General features: G+C 47.1%; 3 protein-coding genes across 4 annotated transcripts; 1 reads left to right on the top strand and 2 right to left on the bottom strand.

Moving 5' to 3' along the window:
- The first annotated feature begins 171 nt into the window (after window positions 1-171).
- scaf1 (SR-related CTD-associated factor 1) lies at window positions 172-6,721 on the top strand. 2 transcript variants are annotated; one of them, XM_088357344.1, is made up of 6 exons: window positions 172-379; window positions 1,098-4,561; window positions 4,700-4,782; window positions 4,872-5,174; window positions 5,283-5,411; window positions 5,635-6,721. In XM_088357344.1, exons 2-6 carry the CDS (start codon window positions 1,168-1,170, stop codon window positions 5,782-5,784), a joined length of 4,059 nt encoding a protein of 1,352 aa, XP_088213470.1. In that variant the 5' UTR covers window positions 172-379; window positions 1,098-1,167; the 3' UTR covers window positions 5,785-6,721. The 2 variants fall into 2 exon arrangements, with proteins under 2 accessions (XP_088213470.1, XP_088213471.1); XM_088357345.1 differs by lacking the exon at window positions 172-379 and adding an exon at window positions 407-536.
- A 2-nt stretch (window positions 6,722-6,723) lies between these two features.
- LOC148384544 (uncharacterized) lies at window positions 6,724-10,276 on the bottom strand. Its single transcript, XM_088357350.1, has 8 exons — window positions 9,930-10,276; window positions 9,097-9,239; window positions 8,910-9,028; window positions 8,652-8,770; window positions 7,967-8,202; window positions 7,642-7,727; window positions 7,394-7,577; window positions 6,724-7,270 (listed from the first exon to the last, which is right to left on the bottom strand). Exons 1-8 carry the CDS (start codon window positions 9,994-9,996, stop codon window positions 6,980-6,982), a joined length of 1,245 nt encoding a protein of 414 aa, XP_088213476.1. The 5' UTR covers window positions 9,997-10,276; the 3' UTR covers window positions 6,724-6,979.
- Window positions 10,277-10,454: 178 nt separating this feature from the next.
- On the bottom strand, window positions 10,455-15,091 carry LOC148384543 (uncharacterized). Its single transcript, XM_088357351.1, has 9 exons — window positions 14,445-15,091; window positions 14,320-14,411; window positions 13,484-13,626; window positions 13,297-13,415; window positions 12,962-13,080; window positions 12,545-12,747; window positions 12,197-12,282; window positions 11,946-12,129; window positions 10,455-11,834 (listed from the first exon to the last, which is right to left on the bottom strand). Exons 2-9 carry the CDS (start codon window positions 14,384-14,386, stop codon window positions 11,544-11,546), a joined length of 1,212 nt encoding a protein of 403 aa, XP_088213477.1. The 5' UTR covers window positions 14,387-14,411; window positions 14,445-15,091; the 3' UTR covers window positions 10,455-11,543.
- Between the last annotated feature and the right edge of the window lie 8 nt (window positions 15,092-15,099).

The raw sequence follows: 15,099 nt of genomic DNA, 5'->3' as shown, positions 1-15,099 counted from the left end.
TTTTGTAATTTAAAAAATTAATTTTCACTAAAATCATCATTTGTTAGTGCCAGTCGTGTCATACAATTGTACTAAAAACATCTCAATATGTCCAATGATTTATAAAGTGTACTATATTGCTCATCATTGTTACCAAGACTTTGTCACACTATCTGTCTCTGGAAAACTACGTTTCCCACAATCCTTTGTCATGCGCTTGAGGGAGTGGAAAATGGCGGAGATTGATGGAACTGAGCCGCTGTTGCGTTCGTAAAACGCATAAAACCAGTCTTTGATTGTCTCTGATTTATTTTCCCTCGTATCTCATGTGATCAAAAAGATCTTCCGCTATGTGCATTGCGCCCGTTGAAACCGTCAACTGGCCGTAACAAGACTTGAGGTAATTTGCGCACACTACCCATAGTTGCTACATTTGGCTAGGTAGCCTCCGCTAATTTAGCTTCGCTAGGTGACCACTTGTTTGTGCGGTTAAATTCCACATAGATAACTTTTCAAAACGTGTTCATTCCTTTTGGTGATAAAGACCAAGACTGACTGTAAGTAACGCTGAAGCATCCCTGACCATTTTCCACCAATATCCATAACGATCAATGCCAATAGTGGAATAAAAACCGCCGCTGTCTGGGTTATCAATGAAAAAGAAGCCCTTTATCATTACACGACAACATAATGGTCTCAGCCCTCTTGTAATGTTATTGACACCAGAAACCGAGACGTTGTGCGCTTGCACAAATTGTAATATCTATATTATCAATATTAATAACGTAAAGGACAAACACGATACTGTGTGATGGATGGATGGATGGATGGATGGATGGATGGATGGATGGATGGATGGATGGATGGATGGATGGATGGATGGCGGCGAGACAGTGGTGTCATGACGTAACTGAAGGTACCGCCGCCTGCAGCAGTTTTCTCCCAACGTACATAGCAAATGTTCAAGAGAAAACTAAATCGAGAATAAAAGGTTAAAAGAAACCAAGTGTCTGAATACAAATAAGATGGTGCTGGTCTTTGTCTGTCAAATTCTGTTGTCGCTCTTCACTTGAGCGATTTTACATCAAGACTGCATCTGTCTCTCTCCTCTCTGTCAGGTGCCTTTCCTTTCGGTTCCAACCCCTAGGACCAGCTAACTAACCTTTATACATCCAGCTGTCCTGACCCATGGACCTAGCGTCAGCATCGGGCCTCAAAAGGAGGCTTGCCGCCTCCTGCTCACCCACCGCCAAAAGAGAGATTGTCAGAAGCCCCCCTCGTCGCTCACCCTCCTTGTCTCGATCATCTCCATCATCTGATCAGTCTTCACCCTCATCGACATCATCCTCTCCCTGTGCTAACTCGTCGATATTTCAGAACCATGTTAAAGGTCAGACTGGTGGGTCAGAACTGGTGAGGGTGTCTTCTACATCCGCCTCCCTCGCTACATCCAAAGCCACCTTTGCAGAATCCTTCCCTCGTGGTTTATCACAGTCAGGTGTTGAAGAAGGTAAGAAAAAGGAGATATATGATCCTTTCCATCCGACAGAGGGGGAAAAAGATGGAAAGACTGAGGAAGATGAAGGAGAGAAGTATGATCCGTTTGAGCCTACTGGTTCGCCAGCGTCAGATGACGATGACGACGAATGCGGCAAGCTAACTGAAGACCTAACAGGAGGAGAAATTGATGAGGAGAAAGAAGAGGAGCCTCCAGATTCCACTGACATTTTCAGTGAGCCACCCAGCCCTCCGTCAGCTGCCCAACTCCCTCATAGAAGACGAGTTGACTACAGCACTACCAAAACTCGAGTTAAGAGAGAGCGGGCCGATTCGGACCACTCTGAGATCGAAGAGGGGGAGATTGTTGTGGCTATTGAGAGAGGTGTGGGCAGCAAGAGAACGGCAGGGAAAAATCTCTCCCTGAACTCTCCCAAGATCACCTTTTTTGATCCGAAACCAGAACGCATCCTCCGCGTTTTAGATGGGGATGGCTTCGTGTCCGTATGTGCCGATAGCAACTGGGAGGTGGACAGGGAGACAGAGGATGAGCCCGTAGTTGGAGTGGAGGATCTCAGAAGGAAATTGGTCAGCAGGAGGAAGGAAAGATATCTTGCCTTTCCGAGTTCGTCCCCACTCGCTTCCCAGCTGCCTCTTCCCCCTTCTCCTCCTGCTGACTTGAGACCTTCTTCCTCTCTCGCGCCAACTGCTGAGCAAGCAAACGCCAGTCGCAATTCCTCCAAAGGTTCCAAAGAGCAGAACCGACAGAGAAGCAAGGATAAGAAGGCTCGGGAGAAAGACGAGAGGCGGAAGAAACGAAGGAAAGACAAGGAGGGAGATCGAGAAAGGAGCCGAGACAAGAAGCCCGGGGACAAGACCGATAAGGAGGGGAAAAGTAGAAGAAGCAGCAGAAGTAGTAGTCAGAAGAGAAAGAGAACACATCACAATAGCCCCGAGACATCACAATCGCACAGCTCCTCCCGACGAGACAACCACGGTAGACCCTCCTTCTCGAGCCCTTCTGTGGAACGCCATAGAGAGCGGGAAAGAGATAGAGAAAGGGACCGCCAAAGAGGTAGAGACCAAGACAGAGACCGAAAGAATGAACGAGATCGACACAGAGAGAGCGAGCGAAGCCACACCGTCACCCAGAGAAGGCACGAAAGCGATCAACCGAGAAAGGATGAGAGGAAAGGAAAGGGACTCTTCCCTTCAAGCAGCAGAGAGCGGGACGTTTCAAAGCGGCCTAGAAGAAGCAGGGAGAGAAGAGAGGAGGCCGAAAGAGCCCGAGAGCGGGAGAGGGAACGCCGCCGGGATGGGCGTCCTGTTGTCCCGCCATCTATTCAGGACCTTAATGGTTCTGACCTCTTCGCTATTAAGCGAACCATCACGGTCACCACCACCACAACCACCACCACGGTACCTGGCTCTCCTATACTCGCTCAAGCCTCTCCGCGTCGGATTGTACAGGACTTAGACGTGCCCCACAAAAGGAACAAGAAGAGAAGATGGCACTCGGGCGGAGAGGAGATGGACCGGCGAACTTGTCATAGCCGATCGCAGTCACCGTCTCCTCCGCGGTATCACCGATACGAGTCAGACGGCTATCGGGATAAATTAGAGATCGACATGTTGTCTTTAGACGGCGAGGCTTTGGACTCTGACTACCCGTCCTTGGAAGATACGCCTCCAGCAGCCTTGCCCCCGGACCCACCTGTCCCCAGTCCCAAATCTAAAACGGCCTCAAAGACCGAGCGGCATCACCCAAAAAAGAAAGCTCGCACATCAAAGAAATTGACTCAGTCGTCGTCGTCCTTCTCTTCGACTAAAACCAAAAGCAAATGCCAAGCTTCTTTGTCAGTCACGTCAGATTCTGCTCCTGCCCCAACAACAGGCCTTCCTTCAGCCAAGACAACCAGGAAGGTAGGGAAAGACAAAGTGTGGGACAAAGACGTCAAAAAAGCTTTGGGACGTTCCGGCAAATCCAAGAAAGAGAGCAGCGCTCGCAAAAGCAAACTTCAGTCCAAAGTGTCCGTGTTGGTGCGTGAGGGTGTGAGTAGCACCACCGGGACCTCAATTGGCTCTGGTAAGCTGGGTATGGACCTCCTTGGTCCTGGAGGTTCAGGAGGAGCTTCGGGAGGGTCCGTGGTAGGTGGTTCCATCGCTGTGGTCTTCTGTCGCGATAACGAGAGCAGATCGCCGTTTCTAAAACCTTGCACTGAGCCTATGTCGGTCGGAGTCCGCCATAAAGATCTGGCAAGTATGGGCAAGCGAAGCGCCCGAGCGGCACCGCCACCCCCTTTGAGCGGTCCCGTGGGAATGAAATCGAAGAAGACTAAGCCTGGCTCCATCACGTCCACTTCCTCCTCTACCCCTTCCCCTTCATCAACATTGGCAAGCAAGCGTCGGCGTCGCTTGGTCAAGAAAGTTAGGGAAAAAGCCAGCGTAGCAGATGTGGCCAGCGGAGACGGGAGCCAGTCAAAAGTCACATCTGAAGGCTGGAGTGGAGCCTCGCAAGAGGTTCTCTCCACTGCTGAAGATGGAAGCAAGCCCGTCAGTCCACACTCTGGCCAAGCGGGCCCTGCTCCTTGTTCGTCATCGTCCTCCACCTCGTCCTCCTTTACCAGTGTGCTCCCGCCTTCCTCCCCACCACCCCGTACACCCCCGCCTTCCACGGCTCCCTTGCGGGACACCAGGGAGTCGTCACCGGACTCTCAGACGGTGGACAGTAGCTGCAAGACCCCAGAACCTTCTTTCCTCGCTGACGACTGCCCGACTCAGACCAGCCCCGCCCTTCCGCCGTCCAGTCCGCCCAGCCCGTCGGCGCCCCAGGGCTCCACACCCACCACCTTGCAGCCCGCGTCCGACAGCGCGCCGAAATCGGCCGCCTCGCCTCCTTCGCCTTCGTCGTCGGCCGGGGGCGTTCTGGGTTCCCTTTCTCTGTCTTCGTCAGACCCCTCTTCCTCCTCGGTGTCGTCGTCGTCCGCCAGCAAGCCTCCCCCGCCGCCGCCTCCTCCGGCAGCTCCCGTCCTCCCATGGAGTCTGCAGACAGGGGTGGACTGCACCACTGGAGGGGTTCTTGCATGTGAGTTTTGACAGCAGAAGTTTGCCATCTGAGATTTTATTTTTTATTTGTAGCCACACAACACATTGCTGTTGCTCACATCTGCATAAAATAACCATAAATCCTTTTTTTTTTTCTTTTTATGAATGATTCTTTTAGTAACTGCACTACTCTTCAAAATGGAGGAGGCAAATATTGCCAGCAGAGCGAAAGCACAAGAATTCATCCAAGCGACCAGCCAGGTGAGAGGAAAAAAAACAATCAAAAGTATTTCGGCAATATAATATGATTTGATGCATCTTTTCTTACGGGTCTTGTGTCTTCAATGCAGATCCTCTCGCAAGCAAACCAGAGTCAGTCTCAGGCTCCGTCAGCTGCCTTCTTGACCTCCTCCCAGATCCCTCCTCCCCCTCCCACCTTACCCCCGCCGCCTGCATTGAGCCCTGCACAGTTCATCCTTCAAAGCTCTCTGCCGCTAGTGGGTTGCACCAAAACTCCGCCCTCTCACCTGCACCCCAATCTCGGTGGCGGATGCGCACAGACACCCCCACCCGTCATGCCTGTTGGGCTGCCAGGATTCACAGGGAATTCCGGGGACGCTTTTTGGGACAATGAAAGTAAAGACCCTGACAAGGTAACGTTGATTCGTGGCCCTGTCACGAGGAAAAAATACAAAAAAATAGATGATTTCATTCCTTGAATTCTTGAAATCAGTGTATCTACATTTTGATGAAATGTACAGTACCTGAAGAAGCTCCACACCCAGGAGAGGGCAGTGGAAGAGGTGAAGCTCGCTATCAAACCTTACTATCAGCGCAAAGACATCAACAAGGATGAATACAAAGATATCCTCAGAAAAGCTGTTCACAAGGTTAGAAGCACATCAAATTCCATTTTTCAGGACATACAAGGTTTCGAGTCTACGGACTGCACTCAGTGAAATGCTGGAAGCCATTCATCCATGATCAGAAATAACGATCCATTCTTTTGATAGTCCACTTGCTGTCAACCGATCGATCGTTAGACATCTAAATTGTCGTGCGGAAAAATCTTTGAACGGAATCAAGCCTTTTCTGCCGCTCTTATCGTTTCAGATCTGCCACAGCCGCACTGGAGAAATCAACCCGGTCAAGGTCAGCAACCTTGTGAAGCTCTACGTCCAGCGCTACAAGTACTTCCGAAAACACGGACGCAAAATGGATGAAGAAGAGAAGGATGACAAGGAGCAGGGTGGGACTTTTTAAAATTTGATCTAGCCTAACCCTTTTCACAGTCTCAGATTTAAATCTGAGTCTTAAGAAAGTGTTTTAGCGTTTCTCCGGAGTCTCTGCGCGCTCCCGTCAACGCAATCGTTTTAGGTCCGTTGTTTTTTTTCCCCCCCCTAGTCTTGGCCTTAAGACAATATCAAACATTTTTGATATTATCGGAAGTCTTTCCGGTCTTTGCTGTCACGTGACACAAGCAGCAACCGATAGATGAGCTTGAACAAAACCAGAAACAAGAAACACAATCGCGAGAGCGGCACGGGCAAACCGTCCAGAACACTAATGGTGACATAAATAAAACTGCTATTATGTAATATAATCATAAAATCAATGATGCAGAATTAAAATATGTCTATGTATCCATATCTATTCTATACATACACGAACGATATTTTCTAACCAGAGCCGTGCCCCCGTTCTGTCGATCACGCTTGTTTTTCATTTCCCGCACAAACTGCTGTCGCCAAAACTATCCGATTGTCCATTTTGTAGGATTCTACCAAGAGCATGATGGGGAAGCAGAATGCATTGCGCTAAACAAAATGCCGAAAGAATCTTCTTGTAGGCTTGTAATAAGTGACCAAGCAAAATTCACTGTCTTTGAAAAATCTCAGTCTGAAGACTAGACTAAGACTAAAAACTCTTAAACTTGTTTTTAAATGCGAGGAGGTGGGAGATGATCGTCTTTCGAGTGTATTTTCCCCCAAATCTCAAAAGTCTTTAGATGTACAGTTAGCACTACTCTGCCTTTGGTTGTTGTGGACATCCATTGTTGTTTTAATGTTTCTGTTTAGTCAATTCTTCTTTATGCATCTTATCTATGTTTTTACTGTAAATAGGTCTTTGGACAACAGGTCATGTATAGAAGATCCAATGGCTCCCATGTACATGCCAATAAAATGCAAAATAATCAATACATACCAGAAAATATACTCATTGTATTTCCTCACATAGTTGACACTCATCTTTTTGGATTGTCATACTGTTTTATAATGAAGTTACAATGTCACACTATATTTTTTTGTTTCAAACACATGTACATCCGTTGCAAAAAATGACGTTTATATACGCTTCAGAAAAGAACCTTTGTTTTTCAATGAAAGTGTCTTCTTACGACCGCCACGCCATTTTCCACACAAGCGCCTCAATGTTGTGAAAATATCGTACCGTGAGATTATGTTTTACATCTCTTCTGAAAAGCAGACAACAACCGGCTGCAAGCCAGCGCTAAAACAAACAAACCCATTGGAACGCAGCCGATTGCCATGCCGATGGCCATGCCGACGCCCAACCCGGAAGCGGCGTTGTCCGTCAAACCGGCTGGACGCCGCTCATCATCACTTGCCACTTGCCGCACCTCCATCCAGTTGATGCTCCCAATATCAAATTCAGGACCTGCTAAATCCAGCTGGAGCTCGTCGTTAAAGTCCAGGTGGAAAGTGCCACTCCCGCACTCGATGCCAATCTGGACAGAGACAAGATAGCGGCGGCGGCGGCAGGCTGGGTAAGCCGGTGCTCCGACTCTTTCAACTGCGGTCAACAGGCGGCAAAAAGGTATCTTCATTCATTCATTCATTCATTCATTCACCTTGAAGGGGAGACCGGCTCCGAAGGGGCGTCCGCGGGGAAGGTCCCCGGTCCGATTGCCGCCCCAATTGCCGCCCACTCTGTAGTTGAGGGTGAAGGTTTGGCTCTCCAAGTCCAAATGGAGTTGCAGCGCCGTGGTAGCCTTCTTGCCGTTGGCGTCGCGTCCGTCCAGGTTGACCACCAGCCTGCGTGCCGCACAAATGCCGCGGTCGTGCTAGTAACCTTCTTTGGGTGCCAGTGTGTTATTACCTCTTTGCTTGGGGATTGGGTCGTCCTCTGATGACAATGCTGCGGGCCACGCTGAGACCGTCCAGCACATCTTGGAATCCGCCCTTCTGCGTACACACAATAGATGACAACTGGGCTTTGGGGACAGCTCTCTTCACGGACGACGTGGACAAACGTTCCTGGGGAAGTCCAATCGACCTTTGCCCACCAAGATGCTATTTGGGTGAGTATCTTGAACTGAACAATGCTCACTTGTCAGGTGTTGACAAAGGTTCATACAATGGAGGGACGACGACAGGAAGGTAAAAATGCTTTTCGGCATCGACGGGACAAATCATTAACTCACCGGGTTGGCGATCATGGCGAGCAGGCACGACTCATTGGAGAAGCCCGTGCACATCTGGAACTCCCCGTTGGTCAGAGGAGGGCTGGCAGGACAGGTGGCAGGCTTGGCCGTAGTGGGACAGGTGGGGCAGGGAGCAGGAGCAGGACAGATGGCAGGACGGGGACAGATGGCAGGAGGGGGACAGATGGGGCAGGGAGCAGGAGGAGGACAGGTGGCAGTGGCGGCACAGACAGAACCTATTTGAAAGGAGAGCGCACATTCGAAGACATTCAAATGTTGCTGGTGGGGCCCGCAAAGAGTTCAACAGTGGCCACGTTTTGTTTTGAGAGAGGCCTTGAACTTAATAAGCTCATCAAATGGTGAAAATATTTAGGCAAAAAAAAGGAACTACACAGAAGTTATTATTTCTTGATAGACATTGCCAATTACAAAATGGTGAAACGCTCAAAAGGGAAAGTTGACCAATGTTAATATTGAATCAATTTGACAAGACTGGCTTGCCACGGAGGTGAGCATGACTCCCTTCTCCATTCCCGGCAAGTCGGCCCCTTTTTTTTTCTCCGGGCTGGCTGTCACGCACGCCATTCGGACTTTTTCCAGCATGAAGTTGCAGGCAAAATGTGACTTCTTTTTTTTTTCGTAGTGTAGTGACACGCTACAGTTACGAAACAAGATCTGTACTCACGCTTGCAGACGTAGGCCTGATCATATCCACATGCGAGGTCATTCCAATGACCAGAGGGTAACATTTCAACACAGTCTTCATATCCACTCAAGTCGTTTGGCTCACCCAAATTCCAGTACCTGCAAGAGAAAACATTTTTGGCGCTAACTATTTCAGTGATGTTTTTCTCAAATAACAATGCGAAGTCTTTCAGAGATCTTGTTCATGAATAATGAGGTAGTTTTCAGGCGTAACCATCATCAATGGAAGGACACTCACGAGTAGGAGAAAGGCTTTCCGTCTGCCCACTGCCACCGTCTGCCAGAGATCTCACGTCGCAGGCCAATCCACATTTTGGCATTTTTCGTGGCATTCTTCATGCTATTCGTCAGCCAGGTCTGCAAGAAAGACAAAGTTCAACGAGAGAGAAAGGTGAGCGAGTGAGTGACTGAGCGAGTCGTGGTACCCTCTCCTCTTCGTCCGAAATGCTTGTCAGGTGGGCTTCCTTGGACGCACAATCACTCTCAGCCACCGACCACGTCTTGGATTTTCCGAAGACGTAACAGTGTTTGTTGTATTCCAGCCATCCGGTCGGACACCTGAGCAGCTCTGGAACAAAAACAAGAACATGATGAGAGCCGCGAGAGGATTCAACCACTTTGCTTGCACATGCAGCAAGACGAAAAGGTGGGGTGCATGGCTTGTCGTCTAACAATGTCCTCAACACTTCTGTGTTCTTCCTTCATGGAGCAACTTTGATGGCTGTGAAAAATCGAACTGTTTCAAATGGCTGCTTGCCTATACGGATGGGTTTACACGTGAACTATCACTTTTTTTTTTAATATACTTTATTTTTCTATATGCTTTGTAGTTTTATTTTGCACTGTTGGGCAGCTCTAATCTCTTCGTACATTGTATGAAGGCCATAAAAGGCATTCTCAAATGGTGTGACAGCGATTTAGTAAGAAAAAAAGATGGCCTTTTTAGATGAAAAGAAAATCACTGGCAGCTTTCCCACAGTAAAGGCAGAAACAGGCTTTAATGCGATCTTTCTTTACTTTGGCTTTGTAGCAATTTTTGGACAGTGAATTTCACAAATGAGTTTTCATTTCATTTCAATGTTTGCACCCTTAAAATGGCTGGGGTCAAAATTGGACCGACCAGGAAGCTGAGGTTCCAATTTTTCATCCAAATTGGGTTGTTTTTCACCCAGCGCTTTTACGACTTCCGGTATAGACATTCAATTAGATGAAGATTATTGACATGATAAATGATGATAGATGAGATGAAAACACAAACCCTCATTTGCGCAGGTCTGACACAGTGCGAGGCTAATCAAGAGCCTGACAGCGAACGACAGCACCATGTTGGGGATGGATGGATGATGGATGGATGGATGATGGATGGATGTGGTGGGTCCAGCTCAGTCAGAAACAAAGCAGCAGACCACTTTGGAAGATGCTGGTGGGTCGTTGGCGCCCGACGAGGTCAGTGTCAGTGGATGCTTGCTTGCTGATCTTGCTTCTCTCAAGACATGCATGCCCCCGACGCACGCACGCACGCACGCACGCACACTACAAAGAATGCAGTTGATACTTTGCGCAAACTCAACATGCCTGTGTTGAGTTCGACTTTTGAAAAATAGAACAGAACGTCCGTGACGTCATTTCACAGCCTCGGACTAGCTTTCTAACACAAGCGAAAAAGTTTTCTTTTGTAGTTTTCATTTCAAAGCCACGGACAAACGTAAGACAAGCAAAAAAATAAAAATAAATTACAAACAGTAAACATGCATTGAATCTGAGTTTTTAACTATCTAGTATGAAATGTAAGAGGGCTTTTATTCAGTAGAAACATTTGTTGGTATAATAATTGATGTAACCTGATGCCACTCATTGACTCAATTATTCATGACCCTGATGATATGCACACCTCTGTAAGATAGCCTTCACCCTTCCCAAGCATGATGCTTGTCTCAACCCTTCACTTGGATGTAATCAGTGATGGGTTTCTTAAAAAAGAAAAAAAAAGTGAATATGTAAATATAACTTTTTTTGTTACTGACTGTAACAAGCATTATGATTGCATTATTCAAAAGCTCATTTGAAAACTTGACACCCCTGATATTTGGGTCATTAATATGATCAATTATTTGGGTCATTAATATGATCTATTTTATATTATTTTATATTATTTTATATCATAGTCAAATGTGCGCGTACGTCATTTGACTCTCTTCTACTGTGTTAGCATCCAGCAGTGGTTCAGTGGAGGCTTACTGTGCATGGGAGGAGGCACTTGATGCATTCAACAGATGGGTATGTCAATATTTTTTTATTACAGTGTTTGTAAAAATAGTATGAAGCTGAGCGCAAACATCTGAAATTAAAAAAAACAAGTGAATGAGGAGGTGGGAGATGATCGTCTTCGAATGTATTTTCCCCCCAATCTCAAAAGTCTTCAGATGTACAGTTAGCACTACTCTGCCTTTGGTTATTGTGGACATCCATTGTTTTCATGTTTTTGTTTAGTCAATTCTTCTTTATGCATCTTACCTGTATGTTTTTACTGTAAATAGGTCTTTGGACAACAGGTCATGTATAGACGATTCAATGGCTCCCATGTACATGCCAATATAATGCAAAATAATCAATACATACCAGAAAATATACTCATTGTATTTCCTCACATAGTTGACACTCATCTTTTTGGATTGTCATACTGTTTTATAATGAAGTTGCAATGTCACACTATATTTTTTTGTTTCAAACACATGTACATCCGTTGCAAAAAATGACGTTTATATATGCTTCAGAAAAGAACCTTTGTTTTTCAATGAAAGTGTCTTCTTACGACCACCACGCCATTTTCCACACAAGCGCCTCAATGTTGTGAAAATATCGTACCGTGGGATTATTTTTTACATCTCTTCTGAAAAGCAGACAACAACCGGTGGCAAGCCAGCGCTAAAACAAACAAACCCATTGGAACGCAGCCGATTGCCATGCCGATGGCCATGCCGACGCCCAACCCGGAAGCGGCGTTGTCCGTCAAACCGGCTGAATGCCGCTCATCATCACTTGCCATTTGCCACACCTCCATCCAGTTGATGCTCCCAATATCAAATTCAGGACCTGCTAAATCCAGCTGGAGCTCGTCGTTAAAGTCCAGGTGGAAAGTGCCACTCTCGCACTCGATGCCAATCTGGACAGCGACAAGATAGCGGCGGCGGCGGCAGGCTGGGTAAGCCGGTGCTCCGACTCTTTCGACTGCGGTCAACGGGCGGCAAAAAGGCATCTTCATTCATTCATTCACCTTGAAGGGGAGACCGGCTCCGAAGGGGCGTCCGCGGGGAAGGTCCCCGGTCCGATTGCCGCCCCAATTGCCGCCCACTCTGTAGTTGAGGGTGAAGGTTTGGCTCTCCAAGTCCAAATGGAGTTGCAGCGCCGTGGTAGCCTTCTTGCCGTTGGCGTCGCGCCGGTCCAGGTTGACCACCAGCCTGCGTGCCGCACAAATGCCATGGTCGTGCTAGCTCCCTTCTTTGGGTGCTATTGTGTTATTATTACCTCTTTGCTTGGGGATTGGATCGTCCTCTGATGACAACGCTGCGGGCCACGCTGAGACCGTCCAGCACATCTTGAAATCCGCCCTTCTGCGTACACACAATAGATGACAACTGGGCTTTGGGGACAGCTCAAGTTCTTCACGGACGATGTGGACAAACATTCCTGGGGAAGTTCAATCGACCTTTGCCCATGAAGATGCAAATAGAGGCCACAAGGCTATTTGGGTGCATATCTTGAACTGGACAATGCCCACTTGGATGTTTGAAGGTGCTGACAAAGGTTCATACAATGGAGGGACGACGACAGGAAGGTGCTTTTCGGCATCGACGGGACAAATCATTAACTCACCGGGTTGGCAATCATGGCAAGCAGGCACGACTCATCGGTGGAGCCCGTGCACATCTGGAACTCCCCGTTGGTCGGAGGAAGGCTGACAGGACAGGTGGCAGGCTTAGGCGTAGTGGGGCAGGGAGCAGGAGAAGTGGCAGGCTCGGCCGTAGTGGTACAGGGATCAGGAGTAGAACAGGTGGCAGCGGTGGAAAAGACAGAACCTATTTGAAAGGAGAGCGCACATTCGAAGACATTCAAATGTTGCTGTTGGGTCCCGCAAAGAGTTCAACAGTGGCCACGTTTTGTTTTGAGAGAGGCCTTGAACTTAATAAGATCAACAAATGGTGAAAGTATTCAGGCAAAAAAAAGGAACTACACAGAAGTTTTTTGTAGTGTAATGACACGCTACAGTTACAAAACAAGATCTGTACTCACGCTTGCAGGCGTAGTCCAGATATCTTTCGCATGGGATGTCATTCCAATGACCAGAGGGTAACATTTCAACACAGTCTTCATATCCATTCGTGTCGTTTGGCTCAGCGACTTCCCAGGACCTGCAAGAGAAAACGTTTTTGGTGCTAACTATTTCAGTGATGTTTTTCTCAAATAACAATGTGAAGTCTTTCAGAGATCTTGTTCATGAATAATGAGGTAGTTTTCAGGCTTAACCATCATCATTTAAAGCAACAAGTACGCAAGAGGAACCCTTTGAGCAATTCACCGCCCGAGGCTCACAAGCTGTCGCACTTTTTCAATGGAAGGACACTCACGAGTAGGAGAAAGGCTTTCTGTCTGCCCACTCCCACCGTCTGCGAGAGATGTCACGTCGCAGGCCAGTCCAGATATAAGCATCCCTCATGGTACTCTTGATTGTATTTATCAGCCATTTCTGGAAGAAAGACAAAGTTCAACGAGAGAGAAAGGTGAGCAAGTGAGTGACTGAGCGAGTCGTGGTACCCTCTCCCCTTCGTCCAAAATGCTTGTCAGGTGGGCTCCCCGGGACACACAATCAACCTCAGCCAGCGACCACTTTAAGGTTTGTCCGATGAAGTAACAGTGTTGGTTGTATTGCAGCCATCCGGTCGGACACTTGAGCAGCTCTGGAACAAAAACAAGAACATGATGAGAGCCACGAGAGGATTCAACCACTTTGCTTGCACATGCAGCAAGACGAAAAGGTGGGGTGCATGGCTTGTCGTCTAACAATGTCCTCAACACTTCTGTGTTCTTCCTTCATGGAGCAACTTAGATGGCTGTGAAAAATCAAACTGTTTCAAATGGCTGCTTGCCTATACGGATGGGTTTACACGTGAACTATCACTTTTTTTTAAAATATACTTTATTTTTCTATATGCTTTGTAGTTTTATTTTGCACTGTTGGGCAGCTCTAATCTCTTCGTACATTGTATGATGACCATAAAAGGCATTCTCAAATGGTGTGACAGCGATTTAGTAAGAAAAAAACATGGCCTTTTTAGTTGAAAAGAAAATCACTGGCAGCTTTCCGCACAGCAAAGGCACAAACAGCCTTTAATGCAATCTTTCTTTACTTTGGCTTTGTAGCAATTTTTGGACAGTGAATTTTACAAATGAGTTTTCATTTCATTTCAATGTTTGCACCCTTAAAATGGCTGGGGTCAAAATTGGACCGACCAGGAAGCTGAGGTTCCAATTTTTCATCCAAATTGGGTTGTTTTTCACCCAGCGCTTTTACGAGTTGCCCAGTATAGACATTCAATTAGATGAAGATTATTGACATGATAAATGATGATAGATGAGATGAAAACACAAACCCTCACTTGCACAAGTCTGACACAGTGCGAGGCTAATCAAGAGCCTGACAGTGAACGACAGCACCATGTTGGGGATGGATGGATGATGGATGGATGGATGGATGGATGGATGGATGGATGGATGGATGGATGGATGATGGATGGATGGATGTGGTGGGTCCAGCTCAGTCAGAAACAAAGCAGCAGACCACTTTGGAAGATGCTGGTGGGTCGTTGGCGCCCGACGAGGTCAGTGTCAGTGGATGCTTGCTTGCTGATCTTGCTTCACTCAAGACATGCATGCCCCCGACGCACGCACGCACGCACGCACGCACGCACGCACGCACGCAAACTACAAAGAATGCAGTTGATACTTTGCGCAAATTGAACATGCCTGTGTTGAGTTCGACTTTTGAAAAATAGAACAGAACGTCCGTGACGTCATTTCACAGCCTCGGACTAGTTTTCTAACACAAGCAAAAAAGTTTTTTTTTTCTAGTTTTCATTTCAAAGCCACGGACAAACCTAAGACAAGCAAAAAATAAAATGAAAATTACAAACAGTCAACATGCATTGAATCTATGGTTCTGGACGATTTTGTTTTGAAACCATAAAGATAGATTTGTGATTACAAAGAATGTGATGCGTTTAGAAGTTATGTTTGTAGATGAATGACAATGAATAAAAAAGCCCGGCGGTGAAAATTTGACATCTTACCATGCATTTAAGCAATGTCATAATTGCAAACAAGAAAAAGAATAACTTTGCTGCTTTTATTGACCGGGCTGACTGGCCTGTCTG

Source organism: Syngnathus floridae, chromosome 17 (assembly GCF_059516105.1).
Source record: "Syngnathus floridae isolate MCC-2025c chromosome 17, RoL_Sflo_1.0, whole genome shotgun sequence".
NCBI lineage: Eukaryota > Metazoa > Chordata > Actinopteri > Syngnathiformes > Syngnathidae > Syngnathus > Syngnathus floridae.
The sequence above is the reverse complement of the archived record's forward strand: the minus strand, read 5'-3'. Positions and strand labels throughout refer to the sequence as shown.